The sequence below is a fragment of the Typopeltis vanoorti genome, chromosome 14 (genome assembly GCF_054136105.1).
Source record: "Typopeltis vanoorti isolate ZY-2024b chromosome 14, IOZ_Tvanoo_1.0, whole genome shotgun sequence".
Lineage (NCBI taxonomy): Eukaryota > Metazoa > Arthropoda > Arachnida > Uropygi > Thelyphonidae > Typopeltis > Typopeltis vanoorti.
In genome coordinates, this window is record NC_143562.1 from 77,263,477 (window position 1) to 77,277,857 (window position 14,381).

Sequence of the window (14,381 nt, forward strand, 5' to 3'; positions counted from 1 at the left end):
ACAGATGGCATCAATGGCAATATCATATTAAAAATGAGGATATTAGGAAAGAACTTGCCATTGTTAGCAGAGCTAATCTCAGATGACATGGTCTCTTGAATGGGATGTGAGAGAAAAGATTAGCAAAACAAGTGTTCTCTTCCAGGTTGGCAGGAAAAAGACCCAGAGGGTGATCAAGATATAGTAAATTGTTACAGTAAAAAGTGCCTTAGAAAACAGAAATATAAAATCTGATAATGTTGGCATCTTGACGATAATAGATTGATTTGGAAGAAAATTGTTAAGTTAGTAATGATATAAGTTTTTCATGTAGGACTATCATACTATCCTGTACATCCCTTGGCAGGGATGTACATGACAGGATTTTGATGATGATGAAGTGGATATTAGATCCAACCTTAGTTTCAACGTTATTGTAAAAATCACCAGAGAGCTTATGAGAATACAATCCTCGGCATCCTAGTTGCCTTTGTTTGCACCACTTAAAAGACATGAGCGCTGCCCAAACGTCCATGTGTTTGCCTTTTATTAGTGCATTTTTTTTAAAGGTTTCACTGGCCTGACAGCTGTTTTAAACTGGTTGGTTCTCTTCAAAGACCAGGCAGCAACCTTAAGAGAGCAAAAACTCTCATCCAGAACTAACAAAATCAAATATTAAAGAAATATATTTTTCGTAAGTGAACTCTTGGTCGTTGCATGAAAATAATTACTGAAAAAAAGAACCATTCGGCTTCATTTTGGCAATGTAAAATTACATAGGCAAAGTGGATAATAGATCCAACATTATTTCAAAGCTAAATGTTTGCAGTAACTGTGGAAGTTTTGTAAAAAATGACCAAAGAGTTTACGAGAATACAATCCTTGACATCTGAGCTGCCTTAGTTTGTACTATTTAAAAGACATGAGCACTGCCTAAGCATTCATATATTCATCTTTTATTAGTGCATTTTTCTAAGATTTCACTGACCTGACAGCCGGTATTCGAACTGGTTGGTTCTCTTCAGAGTAGTATAGTATTGTAACTCAAATTTTTTTTTTTTTTAAATCTGTCTTTTAAATTTTAATTATTTAATATTATTATATAGAAGTCAAGTTTAAGTAAACTAAATTAAAATGATAGGTTACTACAGATCTTCATCATGGCTGTACATCATCTCATACTGGAACTTCAGCTTCTGCTCCATTAGCTGCTGGAATTTGTGCTTTAGCTTTGGAAGCTAAGTAAGTATAGATCTTTTTTAGTAATAAATGAAATGATTTATCCAGAAGCTTAACATGTGTTTCTGTATGTTAAGAAAAAATTACCATAATTATTTTTATAAAAATTTTGGAGGATTACTGGCAAAAATATGAGTTCTCAGAATTTAAAAGTACATAATTTATATTTATTTTATGGTAATACAGTAGTGTTTGATTAGAGATGGCTGGGGAAAAAAGTACTTTTTAGAAAATGTATATGAAAGATTTTTTTTGCAGGGGGGGGGGACATTATTAAAGATGAAGAATGAAGACACAGAAAAGTTATTCAGCAAATTTATAGAAGCCAAACAAATAGTTTGCCGCTGTGAATTTCTTTTAGGATAGCACTGATATAGATTTTCATATAGCTATACAACACTATACAAAACTCTGTAGTTAGTGAATTCGCTATAATTTGTTATAATGTAAGTTGACTCTAGTGGTGCTGAAAAAATGTGTAAGAAATGCATGCAGCAAAAATTGAACATTTATAATGGAGATTTGAGGTAATCCTTAAGTAGAGGTAGGGGACAGGACAGCAAACAACTTGCTCTTTTTGTGAAAAACAATATTGTCCATGGTTGCACATTAACACATTTGCTGCCACGCTCCTCAGGCATAGCTTGTTACCGCACGCCAAACAATTTCACTTCTTCAAGGTCACTATGAGTAATCTCGTTGCCGGCAGTAATCGACATATGAGTATATTCGTAGTTGGCTTGTGAGGCTCATATAACAACTACGAGTATACACACTTTCGCTGCTTGCTCTGCACGCCAAGCACTTTCACTTCTTCAAGGTCAGTACAAGTAATCTCGTTGCCAGTGGTAAGTAAGCATCATACGAGCATATTCGTAGTTGGCTTGTGAGGCTCATATACCAACTACGAGTATTCTCATAGTTGGCAGTGAACGTGTTAATGGAACAAAAGAGAAACAATTGTTTGTCTTTTGTTCCATTAATGCTGAGGAAGTAATATCTTGGCTACATGTATCTTAGGTTTATCTCCAGACAAGATTCTTTCTATGTTAAGAAAGACTTTAAAGTCTCATGAAGAGAAATTTCATATCTAGATTAGTGTCAGTTGTGAATGGGATCAAAAAATTCTTTTGACAAGCGATAAACATAAATGCGCATTATCCTAAGACAATCCTGACCTATTTACATCACTGTTCTCCTACTCTTACATAGATAACCAATACAAAGTACCCCTCCACTTTTTCAACAACTGTTCACCACACCTAGGTTTTGTAAGAAAGAAATTAGAAGGATACTGAATAACTGGGACATCAAGTTTATTTGGTTCTTGTGGTGCCCCCCCCCCCCCCACACACACTTTATGCTGAAAACAAACTAGTGCTCCAGAATTAATACTGAGATAGTGCATTTACTAACTTCCTATATCACCTCTTCAGTCTTTCTTATTCAGCTGGTATTTATCCTACAGCATGGAAACAAACCTATATTCAACCCATTTGAAAAATGGGGGATAAAAGTCAGACGGAAAGCTATGATCCAGTTGTTCCATATCCAGTTATTCTCTGAAAAACAATGGAGAGGTTTCTCAACATCCATTTTCACTATCTGGGGGCTCAACAGCAGCTAATCAGTCACCAGCAATATGAATTTTGCCATTCAGTCATTCATTCAAACATTATCTTCTAGCCTTCATTATCCACCCACCTTTGGACATATGCCATGAATGGAAAAACTTACATTTGATCAGGTCTGGCAGAGAGCCCTATTCAGCAAACTTCTGTCCTATAGCCTGCCTTCTATCCTTAGATTGAACCTTAGATTACATATGATGGTAGATGGTTTCTTCTACTCAGATTTCTCCACCAGTGCAGGCATACTTCAAGGCTCACCCACTGTCTTCCTCCTGTACCTAAATGATTTTCTCTCACTGACTCCAAATACTATTTTTAGTTTTTCTGATGATAGTAAAATTAATTTCTCTTCCACATTTGATGAAGTGTTCATTCATTAGAAATCTCTTTCTAATGGCACGGTGGAGTGAGGATAATATTGTGAATTTCAATGCTATAAAAGCATAGCCCTGTCTAATTTCTTACAAGAAAGAACTCTTATTACTTCACCTTACTTTGTAGAATAGCTAGATCTCCAGAGTCAGATTTCTCTTCTTAGCTTAGGCTAGGTGTACTTATCCTCTCAAAACATTACTTCTCACCTGTGAAACTTCTTAACACTGTATAAATCCTAAATCTGTCTGACTATGGAATATTGCTCACACATTTGTAGAAATGCACATAAAACCTAATTAATTGATAAGCTCTCTCTCTCTCTCTCTCACACACACACACACACACACTGTTCATTGTTTTGCATGCATGAAGTGTCTGATGTGTTTAGGACATTGATATAGACAAGTTTTTAATATATAATTTTGTATAAATAATTTATAACTTTTTTACCCACATTTAAAATGGGAAACAGTGTTTGATGATCTGCTGAATGACCCATTTTCTGCTAGAGCTTTTGCAGAATGTATGATTACAGTTGAAGGAGGTAAGCCTCGTTCTTCTCCAAGATCCCTAGTCTGATCAGTTTCTCTAAGCATAATCACACCAAAGTGAATGTACATTTACTGAAATTGAACTGACATCCATTTTCCCATGCCCTATTCAAATCATTCTGTAAGTACTGTATATCAGCAGCATTCCTGATTATCTTACCTATCTTTGCATCATCAGCAGCAAATAGCTGTATGTCGCTTGTCAAATCCTTCCCAATATCATTAATGCACAGGTTGAATAACAGTAGACCAAGCACTGATCCTTGTGGCACAGCACTGGTTACCTTAAATCTTGCAGACTCACATCCCCATATACCACTTTTTGATATCTGTCTGTTAGCCAGCCTTTTATCCACACTAATATTATTATCCTACAGTTAACTGCATTGGACCAATTACAATGAGTGCTGATGTGCTATGCACTCTTAAAATTTTCGTACATCGATAAACATGCAATCATAATCATACAGTCAAATTGACATGAATTTTATAGTATAGGTTGCATAAGCTATAGGGACAGCACACCCAACCAAAATGGGCATCCAATGCCACTGGTGATTAGATATCCAATGTCATTGGTGGGATTATGCTAGAAGAAACTGATCAAACTAGGGATCTTGGAGTTTTAGTGGACAGCAAATTGAAGTTAATGGGTCATAACAAAAATTGTAAATACAACTCCAAGAATAATTATAATGCTGAAACGAAACTTGACATGTAAAGATAAGGAAGTTATTTTGCCTCCTTAGAAGGCCTCGATTAGACCTCACTTTGGCTATTATGCTCAGGTCCGGTCTCCTGGTTTCAGTGGTGAATCTGATATGGTGTAGAGAATGCAAAGTGTTAAAAATGATATCAGAATTGTAGAATACTGATTATTAAGATGGATTGAGAATTTGTAGGCTGTAGACACTAGTGAACAGGAGAAAGAGGGGGTGATATGATTGAGAGTTTTAAATTTCCGAAAGGGTTATACAGAATTTCAGTGAATGGAATTTTTCATTTTATGGAGGATGGGAAAAGGGTGCAAGAGCATCTTTGGAAGTTGAGAATGAATGCTCTCAAGAAGGGGGGGGGGGACTAGATTCTTCTCTCATAGAGTGTTGCATAATTGGAATGGGTTGTCTTTATCTATCTTTTTATCTTCTTACTAGTCTTCTAACCACTTTTGTTCTTCTACTTTACAGATGGCTTTTTTCTTTATTTTCTGAATATATAACTGACACACTTGATAGGAACTTTTGATATATTTTCTTGAATTTGTTGTGAATTCCTGATATTTTATTTATTTATTTATTTTTAAATCCTTGCAGAAAATTTCATTGTGCCCTCTTGGCTGAATCAATCAATCGATATTTCCTCAGATTCTGCCACTGACTCTCCAAGATTTTGTTCTTGTTTTAAACTCTTTATATATTTTTTCTATAAATATAATTTCTCCAATAACATTTGTATATTTTAGCCTACAGTTCTCTGAATGACACTTGCCTTTCAGTTCTTTTAAACCTTTCACGCATACTTTTCTTTTCAGTATTGATATTTTTACCCTGCTTAAAACTCAATTGTGATCACTTCCTATTTCAAATCCCCTGTATACTCTTGTCTCTCTAACCAGTTTGAAGATATCCCTAGTGACAAGAACATAAGAATGTTCAATAAGAATACTGAACACAATAGTCAATAAAAATATTCTGGATTTCTTGGGTGTTTTCTCCATGTGAATTCATGTACATTTTTATATTGAAGGTGCTTGTCATGACTAGTCCTGGGTTAATTCACATCCTGCAGAAGGAATGATGTACGATTTGTGCCTGACAGACTGCACCTAAATGGCTTTGGTAAATGGCTACTCAGTTGAACAACCTCTTCTGCATATGTTACCCTCATGTCATCTACATTTAGAAGAGTTATTCTTTCATGTTCATTCTTTCTTTTACTTGCAGCATATCAATAGAATTCTTGTGGGTTGTCTTTAGCTTGCACAGCTAGTTTCTTTTCATACTCACACTTAGCTTTCAGTTGCAACTCTTCTGTCCTGCTGCTTATAATTTTCATAATAGACATCATCCTTAAGCACACAAAATTCCTTCCACATCATTCTTTTCTTATGAATCTCCTACTTAATAAGATTACACATCCATTTGACTCCTACCCTATTTATTCTTCGAACTCTTGGGACACATTCTGATATTGCATCATTTAAGTATTTTTTAAATGCTTCCTATGCACTGTCAATATTCTTCCTACCAAGCAACTGATACTATTCCACCTGAACTCAGTACACTCCTCAGCTCATAATTTCTTGCTTTGTAGTTCAGCATGTATCCTTTTCTGAATGGAACATTCATAAACTTAGTCACTTCCTAAGTGAGTACCACCTGATCACTGTCATCACCCATGGCAGTTATATCTTTCACTGAAATTCCCTCTGACACTATAATCAGATCTAATGCTCTTTGACCACGAGTTCCTTCTGTCACATTCTGCTTGAGGCAGAATTTGGAAAAGGAAATATTTCATTGAGCTGTCTTGCAACAGCTCAATGAAATGTTTCATTCTTCTTATGCAATTTCACGAATACCCAATCAATGATTGTATAACTAAAGTCCCCATTATGATTACTCTTTTCACACCCATCATGTTTATTTGGTGAGGCATTTCTTCGTCACTAGCAACCAATCCACCAGGTCTGTAACAACACTCCACTATGTATTTAATCTTGTTTGACTCCATCTCACACCAGATGGATTCAAACTCACTGCCATAAAAAACTGTTACTACAGGGGAATCAAAAAGTCGTGCAACCGAAAGTTTGAATTTGTACCAATTGTCTCCAAATCATTATACTAATTTCTTATGCCACTAGATGTCACCATCATATTATTACAAACTATTGGAGATGATGAGTTCACTGTGGCATGTACAGGTTGGTCTCAGTGTAGCTTTCTTCATCTTGGAAGTGAAATGTGTTTTCATTTTATAAAATTATTTCACTAATTGTTCTTATGTGCATGTATTGCCACGAAATATCCAAGTATACAGCTGTGCCTGAGAAGTTGACAATAAAGAGATTAGTGCAGTATTTTTGGGAAACTGGATCTATTGCAGATAGGGATGGCTCCGGAAGACCCTCTATTTTTTGACTGACGATAAAAGGGATGAGTTGAAGAGACAAATGAGCATAACTATCTGCAGAAGATTATTCATTTGCCTTTATCTGGATTCTTCACTTCATAAGAATGTGGTATAGAGATGCTTGATATGGTTATCTTCAGTGACAAGGCTTGGTTTCACCTTAGTGGGTATGTAAATAGTCATAACAATAGGATTTGCTCATGTGAAAATTAACATGTACACTCCTTGAGGGTACATGTCAGGAATTTGATGATGATGATGATTCATAAAAAATTTTTGCATTCTCAAATAATTTGGGTTTGTTGTGCGATATCATACCTTCATATGGTGGGAACCATTTTCTTTGAAACGACAGTGAATAGTTCTATCTACCAAGACATCATCAAACAGTTTGTATCACTCCTTGATGTCAGTGCCACACATTGAGTAGTACTGTACATTTTTTGCAGGAATTTTTTGGTGACCATCTCATCTTGAAAAAATTGTGATCACAAAGATCACCAGATTTATCACTGCCAGATTTTTTCCTTTAAGAGTATCTCAAAGGTGTTTTTTGGAATAATCTTCACACACCGGATGAACTAAAAATGTACATTTCAGCTGCGATTGAAAAGATCAATGTGTAGGTGCTTCACAAGGTGATATTTATTTATTTCTTCATATGGGATTCCTCCATTTCTTCCCCATCCCTTTGTGGAGGATGGGGGGGGGGGAGTTAAGCCCTCCTAATGAGGGATTAGGTATATATATTTTATGACTGCAAATCCATAATGTATTCACAAGGCTAGTTTGCCTGTTCTGAATGATCCAAAACCCTAGTTTCTGGGTGAAAAAACCCTCTTTCTCTATATGAGACAGGCCAACTCACCTTTAGTTGAAAGTGACCAGGAAAAGGTTCCTCATATCATACATGGGAATCAAACCCAGCTCTTTCCGACCAATGGGTTTCTTCTCTATTGACTGAGCTACAGAGGCTCACAAGGTGGCATCAAATATGGTACAATGAGCGCAATTTTGCATTCATGAAGGAGGTGGCCACTTGCAACATATGTTATAATGAGATTCCTATTCTTCTTTTGTTATAAAGGTCCGATTATAACCTATATTTGTTGCTGTTTCATTTTTCATATACTTGTAATTAATCTCAAAACAGATATGTGTTATTTCTGGGTTGCGTGACTTTATGATCACCCTGTAGTAGTTATAGGTCTCAACTCTAACTGGATTCAAGTCATCTGATATTATTAGCAGCAGACCCCCCCCCCTTCCTCTCATATCCTGTCTATCCTTCCTAAAAATATTGTACCCTTTGCACTCAGTACCAGTTAGTATGTCTGCTTCTGATAGTCAGGTCTCACTAATGCCTACAATATGAGGTCCCAATATATTAACCAAGGCAATAAACTCTATTCCTTTGTTTCTGATACCCATAGCATTCGAATATAGACATGATAAGATACCTGCATGCTCTTTTGTATACACTTGTCTGTGGTCTGTATGACACAGTTTGACAACTTGCAGATCTCTGTTCTTATCTAGTTCCTTACTTATGCAGATATCTTTCCACATGCTTGATAAGTCTGAGCCGGACGAACAATCGTTCTCTCTCTTCATAATCATTACCATAATAATAACCATTCCCCATCTTTAACATGGTTATGTAACATTATTGCTCTTACACACAGATTCTCACAATTCCTCCCCTCAGAATTCAATTTCCCTGACTGTGTGTTAGGTCTCATATCAGTTCATCAGTTCATATTTAAAGATTCCTGATGTCAAATGCAAGTGCAGGCTGTCCGTCTTATACGAATCCAATCTTTCCTCCAACTCACTCGACATCCCAAAACTGGCATCTATTCCTTCTACAGTAACACATTGAATCATTTATCATCATAGCTCGTCTTTTTAGTTCATTTCCATCATATGTAGGTAATATTCTAATGATTTTTACTTTCCCACTCTTCACACTTATTCCAACAACCTTTTCATATCCTCTCTGATACTGAATTTATCACTAGTTAAGCCATTGGTACCTACCAGAATTACAAGTTCTTTTGCTTTATTAATTTTAGAATAAGATTACACTGGGTTTTTTGAACCAATAAATTTAATGATAAATTATGCCAAGTTTCTCCAACTGGGCTGTTTGGCTTCTTCAGGGCATACAAATGGTAAAGACAACTCAAAGTTGCTAGTACATAGAACAAAAGTATAAAATATAAGAAAATTAAAAAGACGCATAATATCATACGCATGGAGCATGTGTTTCATTAGTTATTGTTGTATGTGCACGCTCTGTAGTTTGCAGTGAAATTAAATTCTGGCAAACTTAGCAATCTTATTAGGGATTTCCATATGTCAGGCAGGATCATTCCTTGATTTCTGTTTAGGCTGCTTTCAGAAGGGAAAACCACTTTGGCTTCTTTGAAATTGCGACACCGGAAATGTTCTTCTAGATAAGACACGGAACTTTTGTCTCATTCAATGGTGTGGCTTGTGTTGAAGAAGTGGAGGGCTAATCTGAAACTATCTATTCTGTTGTTTTTAACATCCCCTAAATGTTCCTTTTTTCTTATTTCAAGACTTCTTGATGTCTGACCTATGTAGTTTAAACCACAACAGCAAGGGATGTTGTATACCCCAGCATATTTGAAGAAGGCATTGTTGTCTTTTGGGTGACCTTAATATGTTTTAGATTGCCTTGATCAGTTTGAAAGTTACTCTAATTTCAAAAGGTTTGAAGAGTGTTGCAATATTTTTTGACACTGTTCCTGCATAAGGGATGGCAATTGAGGATTTATATTGAGTCTTGGCAGATTGTTTTGGAACTACATAGGTCAGACATCAAGAAGCCTTGAAATAAGAAAAAAGGAACAAGTAGGGAATGTTAAAAACAACAGAATAGATAGTTCCGGATTAGCCCTCCACTTCTTCAACACAAGCCACACCATTGAATGGGACAAAAGTTCTATGCCTTATCTAGAAGTTCCGGTGTCGCAGTTTCAAAGAAACCACAGTGGTTTTCTGTTCTGAAACCAGCCTAAACAGAAATCAAGGAATGATCTTGCCTGACATATGGAAAACCCTAATAAGATTGCTAAGTTTGCCAGAATTTAAATTTTGCTGCAAACTACAGAACGTGCACACACAACAATAACTAATGAAACACACTCTCCATGCGTATGATGTTACACATCTCTTTAGTTTTGTTATATTATAAGTTTGTTCTATGTACTAATGACCTTGAGTTGTCTTTACTGTTTGTATGCCCTGAAGTAGCCAAACAACCCAGTTGGTGAAACTTGTTGGCATAATTTATCATTAAATTTATTGGTCCAAAAAACCTAGTGTAATCTTATTCTAAAATTAATTAAGTTAGTGGCCAAAAAAAAATATACTCACAATATTCTTTTGCTTTGCTTTCTGTTTTTCAGTTGCTCGCATGCAATTGAAATATATTTTTTTATCCATGAAAACTTGAAAACAACAAAGTACAGAATGAGATAAGCACTAACTTACTTCATTCTCTACTTTGTTGTTTTCCATTTTGCTGTTGGACTTTTTTTTTTTTTATTATTATTCTTCCTGTGTTCCTCTAAATGGTGCTCTACTTTCTGTAATTCCCTCGTCATTTGTCTAATAATCTGCTTTAACCTAGTGATTTTGGAGATTAAATTATTTTCAATATACCCACATTCCAATATTGTCTTTAGTAGAGAAAACCCTTCTTGTTCACTACTTTGCTGTTCTTGTTAGCATTCTGTTTCTTCTGCATTTTTGGTGCCTTTTTACAACTGTATTTAATATTACAATATCATGATAAAAATGCTTAAAATATAAAGAGCTAATAAGCTTCATTTCGGCGATATAAACAATATTTTAAATTAAGGGGATATAAAATCCACATTGTTTTAAAACCGAATAAGAAACTCAAAGATTGGAATCAGAGAGTTTCATGCCGAATATAGTAAACTATAAAGTATCGGCGATCACTAGCGTGAGCTAATGCAAGTGACCCCAGTACGTAGTACCATACCGGACAACTCGTTGCAAAGGTGGGGAAATGTGTTTTTACATTATGGAAAATACCTAAGAATAGCGATCTGAGCTTTCCTCACCATTGCAACGAGTTGTCCGTTATGGTACTACGTACTGGGGTCACTTGCATTAGCTCATGCTAGTGATCGCCGATACTTTCTAGTTTACTATATTCGGCATGAAACTCTCTCTGATTCCAATCTTTGAGTTTCTTATTTGGTTTTAAAACAATGTGGATTTTATATCCCCTTAATTTAAAAAATGATAAAAATGTGTTATAAAAACATGAAAATGGACTGTAACATACTATAAAAGACTAATTTTCTAACGGAAAAAACACAATAAAACAGATAAAAATTACCAATTTTACATGAGTGCTAAATTACATTGACCACTCACAATATAACCTTGAATCCATATCATATTCAAGAGAAACACAATCAGGATTGATTGCACACAAATGCTCGAGGTAGAAAAGCCATCAGAAAAACTTAAATGTGGAAAGGCAGCTGGAGTAGATGATATGCTACCAGAAATTCCAAAATATTGCTGGCCTTGTTGACAAAGTAATTAACATACCTGTCCTCCAGCCATTAAGCCTAAGGTTTGAATCCAGCTGTGGATGTTTATGATTACCTTTAGGTGGAAGATGAATTTCACTGCTCAGAAAAAAGGCAGTTACCTTTATGTTGATGATTTCACAAATTACTGTCACTCCTGCAATATGAGGATCATTGAAAGGCAACTTCAACAAGCAGTCAGTCATGTCTCATCACGGGCTCTTTGTCATTGGTTCAGGTTATCTGCCGAAATAAAACATCTGTGTATGTTTCTGTCAGAAACGCACTCTCCACTTGATCCTGATTTTAGAATGGAACAAGTAGTTGCAGTGGGTGCAGCGGTGGAAGGCAAGCATCTCTGACGTACTTGTCCAGGAGCAGATTATGGTACGGAACCATCAGCTAGTAAGAGCCAAAGTAAAACTAAGACTCCGAAAACTTCCAAGTCAAGCACATCCCACTAGACTGGATGTTAGAGTAATTCCCAGTGAATTCACAGAAGAAACATCAGCCCGGTTGAATGATTTTTGGAGACCAATGAGGATAACTCACTAGAAATCCTTTGGGAAGTAATCAGGGTGATAATACAGGATAGAGCAAAAAAAGTATCTTAACCCAATAAGAAGACCAAGAGACCCATGGATATCAGATTCAACATGGGAACTAAAGAAGGTGGTTGGAAAAACAAAGACACAGGGACTGAAGAATATAAGAAATTACATAGAGAAGTCAAAAGAGACATCAAGGAGAACAAAGAAAAGTTTTATGCTGATAAATGTGAGGACATAGCATTTCAGATGAGGATGCACAATTATAAAATAATGTTTAGTTTAGTTTGTGACCCTAAAGCACAAGTTTAAGCCCAAATTGAATGTCATCAAAGACAGGAATGGAGCATTACTAACAGAAGAATTGGAAATCAAAAACAGATGGAAAGAATACTGTGAGGAACTGTACAATAGAGTAGATAAAGAAAATTTGGATCCCTCTCACTAGGAAAATTCTTAATTGGAACCTCCTCCACTTAGGCATGAAGTTGAAAGAGCAGTTAAGCAGCTTAACAGCAATAAGGTGCAGATGGAATCCCAGCAGAGTTAATTAAGGCCACATGGGATGGAGGGATAAGAGTGTTTCATAGATTGATTACAAGGATATGGAAGAAAGGATCATGGTCTAGAGATTGCAAGCAGTCAATTTTCATACCACTACATAAGAAGGGAGATATGAAGGCTTGCAAGAACTATAGAACTATTTAATATCTCATGCCAGCAAAATTTTATTGAAGATCATGCTAAATAGGCCAAAGTTAACGTAGAGATGCCCTAGGAACAAACAGTTTTTAGGAAAGTTAAGGACACCAGAGATCAGATCCTTTGCCTTAGACAGATCATAGAAAAATATAAAGAATTTAGACTCCTGGTAATGTATTTCTTAGACTGATCTAAAGCTTTTGACTGTGTTCAACATGCGAAAGTTGTTGAAAGTTTATTTATCACTAGGTTAGACTATGATAAATTTAGTTTAATCCTTTATTCCTGTGAGAGCAAACAAAGTTTGCACCTGAAAATATCTTCAGGACTGAATATAGTGTTGTACTATCTTACCTGGATAAGTAGTACAACACCAGGCAACTTGTAGCAAAGGTGGAGCAAGCTACCAGCACTCCTATCCCAGTATCTCCCATAATGCAAAACACATTTCCTTGTGGATATGTATACTGTTATGCATTAAGGGATTGGCCAATCCCTTAATGCATAACATAATGCATAATATAGTGTTATTGCTTATCCCTTAATGCTTAATGCATAATATAGTGTTGTACTATCTTACCTGGATAAGTAGTACAACACTATATTCAGTCCTGAAGTTTTTTTTAGCACAAACTTTGTTTGCTCTCACTGGGATAAAGGATTAAACTAAATTTAACATGTGAAAGTAATGAAAAAAACGGGTTTTTCTCAACATACTATCAGGTTAATAGCCAACTTGTACAGGGAGCAAGAAGCCATGGTAAGAACAGGTATTGAATTAACTGATTGGCTTCAGGTTGTAAAAGGAGTTAGGCAAGGATGTTTACTTTTCTCCTACTTGTTTAGTATATGTGCAGAGGACATCATGCACGAAGCATTGGATAAGCTCAAGAGAGGAATTGGGATAGGTGGTAGATTGATCAGTAATCTAAGGTATGCTGATGATGTCGTTCCTTACGACAGAATTTATCCTAGTTCTTCCTTACATTACAGAGGATGACTCCTCTGTAATGACAAGGAAGAACTAGGATAAATTCTTAATAAAGTTAACAAGATCAGTAATAACAGAGGACTTCAACTCAATCCTAGCAAGACAAAGATTATGATTCTCAAAGGAAATACAAACAGGGAAGTGCTTGAGAAACAAGTGTACCTTAATGGAGAAAGAATTGAGGAAGTCAGCAAGTTTGAGTGCTTGTGATCCGTTATTAATGTGAGGAATTGCTGTTCAGAAGATCAACTGAAGATTTTGGATATGAGACTTGGAACCTAAAGAAGTCATTTAAGAAAAGGATAGCTGCTTTTGAGGTGTGGTGTTACAGAAGGCTGTTGAGGATATCATATACTGAAAGGCATATAAATGAATGGGTTTTAGAAAAGATCAGTAGAACTTTAAGGCTCCTTAAGAATTTTGACTAAAGAAAGTTAAAATATTTTGGACACGTTGAAAGGACTTCTCAGAACAGTAATAGAAGGTAAAGTTCCTGGAAAAAGAGGATGGAGTAGACCATCAATGAGATGGATGGATGGTGTGTGTGGAGTGACTGATCTTCAGAGAGTTGAAGCCTCCAGAAAAGCATACAGCAGGACTACATGGCTAAGCCTGGTGTTGCACATCAC

At 35.9% G+C, this 14,381-nt stretch overlaps 1 protein-coding gene across 2 annotated transcripts in view; it reads left to right on the forward strand.

Moving 5' to 3' along the window:
- Positions 1-14,381, forward strand: part of LOC150099690 (furin-like protease 1, isoforms 1/1-X/2) — a 280,807-nt gene that overhangs the window by 163,416 nt on the left and 103,010 nt on the right. For both annotated transcript variants that reach the window (XM_090403953.1, XM_090403954.1), the window contains exon 9: positions 1,121-1,221. In XM_090403953.1, coding sequence (XP_090260079.1) covers positions 1,121-1,221 — 101 coding nt within the window. The remainder of the gene's footprint in view (positions 1-1,120; positions 1,222-14,381) is intronic.